Below are 4,384 nucleotides of genomic sequence, written 5' to 3' on the forward strand. Positions count from 1 at the left end.
AAATTTTGTTGAACTCGTCGTGCCAAGATTTACTTTTAAACAGTTCCAAGAGAACTTTCGTATGTCTGCGCCAGCATTTGAAAGATTGTTAACTGTCATTGCTCCTCTTTTGGAAAATCGCACAGGAACTGGCAAACCGACAACAAAAATCGAAAAACAGCTATTAGCTGTTGTGTGGTTGCTCGCAACGCCCGATTGTTTTAGGTAAGCAGAAAAGTTGAATTACATAATTTTTTAGCCTTGTCTCCTATATTGTCATTTTTTCTCCGATCCTGTCGTATATATTGTTAATATTATACCTCACGTTTAACTTCATAATTCTCGATCTCATAACAGGCTGAAAGTTATAATGCACATATTTATTTTGCAGATCTATCGGAATGAAGTTCGATATGTCAAAATCAACCCTTCATTCCTGCTTTCGAAGAGTAATAGTTGCTCTTGTTTCTATATCTCATAGACTCATTACTTGGCCTACAGGCGAAAAGTTAGAAAGGACTGTTCAGAAGTTTACCGATATTGCTGGTATGGCGGGAGTGATTGGTGCAATAGACGGTTGTTACGTTCCCATTGATGCACCTCAAGTAAGTTTAACTTGTATTTTTACAACAAAAACTTACACTTTCAAAGAAATTTACAATAGAAAAAGTAACAATTAAGAAATGAATGTAATGTATTCTAATTTGCTACTTACAGAGTATTATAAGTTAAAAAAATACCATGTAAAATTTTTAATATTTGTTAGGTTGATCCACAATATTATCGAACCAGAAAATGTGAGTACGCAATAACCCTTCAAGCGGTATGTGATCCTGAGTTGCGATTCACCGACGTATTTGCTGGCTATCCTGGGTCTGTGGGAGATCTCCGAGTATTTCGGAATTCTTCATTATACAGAGACACTGAGGCAAACGTCCAAAATTTTTTCCCCAATGGTGAATATATAATTGGAGATAAATAATCCTCCTTTGCCTTGGTGTATTTCACCATATAAAAATATAGGACACCTAACTGCTGTAAGTTAGTCTTTTTTTACTTTGCACGTAGCAGTTTAAGAATTTTTCGCTTTACAATGATAACACATATTAATTTTAGATACAAATCTCGTTTAATACCATTCTAAGTAAAACGAGACAAACAATTGAAAGAACTTTTGGATTACTGAAAGGACGCTTTCGACGCTTAAGACATCTCTCCATGGTCTGCTACGAAGAAATCCCAGACACCATACTGGCATGCTGTGTTCTACACAATATATGTCTACAGCAGGAAGATGATTTCCTCGAGCTGTATATTGAAGAAGGATTGCCTTTTGTTTATGGGAACGAAGGTGACGAAATAGGGCAGTATGAACCTGCAGGAGAAACAGGCGGCGCGAAACGTGATCGTCTGGCTGCTGCATTAGCAAACCATTGATGTATAAGTAAGTAATTTCCGACCCTCACCGATGTAATCGATTAATTTGTCTCCGGTCACTCTCTCCTTTCTTCGCAGCATCATTTCGCTCCTGGCACTTCCCTGACCTAGAATCACGTCTTCCAGTCGCAATCTTTTAGTGCTTTGTTGCTTTTGTACTCGAAAGCTGCGGTGGCAATATTTAGTACTTGCAGCAAGCTCAAAATACATGTCGCGCTGAGTTCGGAACACCACTGTGCTAGAGCGGTTTGTTCTAATCCCTTCAGCACCCATAAGGTACACATTGATACATGTCGAGTAGCTTCGGAACTCAGAGATACACGGCACTGATTGCCCGCGGTGTCCGCCGACATTCCGCCAGTAATAGCTAATGCTACCGATTGCGTAATCGATCCGGATTCATCCGGATAAACGCTTTTGTCTTTGGAGTCTCAATGATAAAGCTGGGGTAAGGCATCCATCAAGATACTAAGTAACGGCAGATATAGCGCGGTAACCCTAGCCTTCGCCGCAGGATCGGAATATCGCGGATCAGCATCGTGGCAGCTCATAAGATGTCGGACGGTCCCAGTAGCTTTATTCTGTAGCATCGGATTTTGTATCTCCAAGGTGTTTGCCAGATCGGACAGAACAATGCCAACCAGAAAGTGCTGCTGCCTGAATTCTTGACTGAGTTCCAAAAACCGGGCTCTATCCCCAGGCACGAGAGTGAATATCAGACTGCCTGAACTGCCTGTCAATGGACTGGGCGATGCCGGAGCCGATCCCGACGTATAGCCAGTGCCAAAGGGAAGATTCAATGCTACATAGTGCTCGTGCGAGCACACCATTCTCACGAGATCGAGTTTCAGAGTGAATAACGCTGCGGAGTCGGGAATATGCATTGACGCATCCGACAGCGAGCAACAGGCGGTGCGAACAAGCGACAGCACACATCCTCTGTCCATCACGGATAGCAGGTCGGATAGGAAATTGCCAAGGCTCGATATCAAGTTGGACGCCACGCGGATTTCTTTGCCGCAGCGCGATATTACCTCGGACGTTAACGCAGCGGTGAGCGTCGCGACATCGTCGCAGAGCTGTGGTGAGAATCTCAGTTTTCGCAGTGCCTCCAAGGACGCCATCTCAGACAGTGTGACAACCATCAAGCGCATTATCAGCTCCAGGAAGAACCAGGAATGAGTTATCGCCAGTTCGCGTTCCTGACCAGTGGATACAACCCAGTGCAAGGCAAGTTCCTCGTGTAGAAGTCTTCTGGTGGGATGACTGTTGATCGAGGGGGATTCCTGTCACATCGACGCGGTTCTGTCCAATCCCTGTGAGTGGATCTCCATCTCCAGATCTTCCAGAGGCAGATCGGGATTGCTCGCACAATGCTCCCATTGTGAGTCATGCTCGGCAAAGAGCATTGATACGCAATGTAGGTGGCCAATATCGCGTGTCTTCCATGCGCGTCCAATTGACCGTCCGGTAAATTGGTGATATTTCGTACAAGCAGTCCCAGAGCCTCGAAGATGGTGGCGGCAACGTTCAATGATTGAGACGGTAATGTTGGCGGTCGCACTAGAAGACACAGTAATTGATCCAGTAATTGGGGAAGTAATCGCACCAAGGCGGAATGCGAGGCATGCGCTAATTCGAGAAGAGCTGATTTCAATTCTGATTTCATGCCCGCTTCGCCGATACGAGGCCACTCGTCGTCAGAAGAAGTCGGAGGAGCGTAAAGCGGGAACAAGGCTTTCTGAAAAATAAATATTTAATTATTTAGTCAAATATTAAACAATAAATACAATATTTAGTATTTAACATTTATTATTCAATATTTTATTAGATATTTAATAAAATATTTAATTGAGAAATGTATGAGGATAGTCTGGGGTTTAGAACGTTCGACGGTTAAACGGGACACTCTCAATTCACTCGCGAGTGAATTATCGCTAATCTCAATATCTATATTTACGTCACATACACAGAATACAAAAGAAACGCCGACAGAAAGACGATCGATCCAACGGACCGAAGGCCCGTTATTGGCAATTATTGGCCAAGATTATTGGCAATCTCTTTAGGGGACATAACCTGTCAAACCGTTAATTTTTAACTTATTTTAATACCCCTTATATGCCAGTTTTCCAAAGAAGACTGCATACCGTGGAAAAAAATCCTGATATACTACTACCGCTCTTGGATAAATTACGAGAATAGGAAGTAGAAGTGGCATTTCACCCAGAAATAATTGCGTGCTGCATTAATGCATTTAAAAGAACATTAATAAAAACAATAGGAAAATTAGAAAATAATGATTAATATTCAGTTGCGAGAGTAGCTCGGAAATCGAGCAGAAAAAGTATAAACATGAGTATGAATAACGAGATATCGGGATGAGAATGTGTACTTGTTATATCGAGCAATTACTTACGTTAATCTGAATTCATTGAGAACGGGACTGTGAATCAAAATCGCCAGCAAGAATCCATTGTCTTTCAAAACCTTCCTCGAGGCTCGAGCCTTGACGTGAATCCTTTGACTTGAGTTCTTCTTCTTCTTCTTCTTACTTTTTATTGGCTCCTGCCGCTTTTCAGCGGACAATACGGCCAGATTTGCCACTGTTTGTTTAACAAAGCTTGAATCACTGATCGCGTAGCGAAGTCTGAGTGGAAATTGTGATTGCATCAGCAATCTTCAAAAATTTATTCAGGACAAACACGTCCGAACACGTGCACGACAAGCGCGATTCTTTGACTTGAGAGTTGACTGACGCTTTCGATGCTAGGTCCCTCGGATGATTATTACCTAAACTAGCGACTTGATCGCTCTTCTCAGGATTCTTACCGTCATATGATATACGATTTTAACATTTTATAGAATTACCGACAATTAATTTAATTTAATTCATAGTTTATTTTTTCTATTAATTACATTTTTTTATTATTTATTCAACATATAACTTTTAGGAAACAAAATTTAT

The 4,384-nt window shown here is 41.7% G+C and overlaps 1 protein-coding gene across 1 annotated transcript; it reads left to right on the top strand.

Annotated features, from left to right (window-relative positions):
- The first annotated feature begins 8 nt into the window (after window positions 1-8).
- On the top strand, window positions 9-1,188 carry LOC112464856 (protein ALP1-like). The gene is made up of 4 exons (XM_025032104.1): window positions 9-204; window positions 371-584; window positions 746-935; window positions 1,096-1,188. Exons 1-4 carry the CDS (start codon window positions 62-64, stop codon window positions 1,110-1,112), a joined length of 564 nt encoding a protein of 187 aa, XP_024887872.1. The 5' UTR covers window positions 9-61; the 3' UTR covers window positions 1,113-1,188.
- Window positions 1,189-4,384: the final 3,196 nt, after the last annotated feature.

This window comes from Temnothorax curvispinosus, unplaced genomic scaffold, assembly GCF_003070985.1.
Source record: "Temnothorax curvispinosus isolate PA1 unplaced genomic scaffold, ASM307098v1 QBEX01014632.1, whole genome shotgun sequence".
NCBI classification, from domain to species: Eukaryota; Metazoa; Arthropoda; class Insecta; order Hymenoptera; family Formicidae; genus Temnothorax; species Temnothorax curvispinosus.

Bases quoted from the DNA above. Each gene is read 5' to 3' on its own strand.
- LOC112464856 (XM_025032104.1), top strand. From the start codon at position 62: ATGTCTGCGCCAGCATTTGAAAGATTGTTAACTGTCATTGCTCCTCTT. The intron at 205-370 runs GTAAGCAGAAAA...TTTATTTTGCAG, and splicing joins GCAACGCCCGATTGTTTTAG to ATCTATCGGAATGAAGTTCG. The intron at 585-745 runs GTAAGTTTAACT...AATATTTGTTAG, and splicing joins TTCCCATTGATGCACCTCAA to GTTGATCCACAATATTATCG.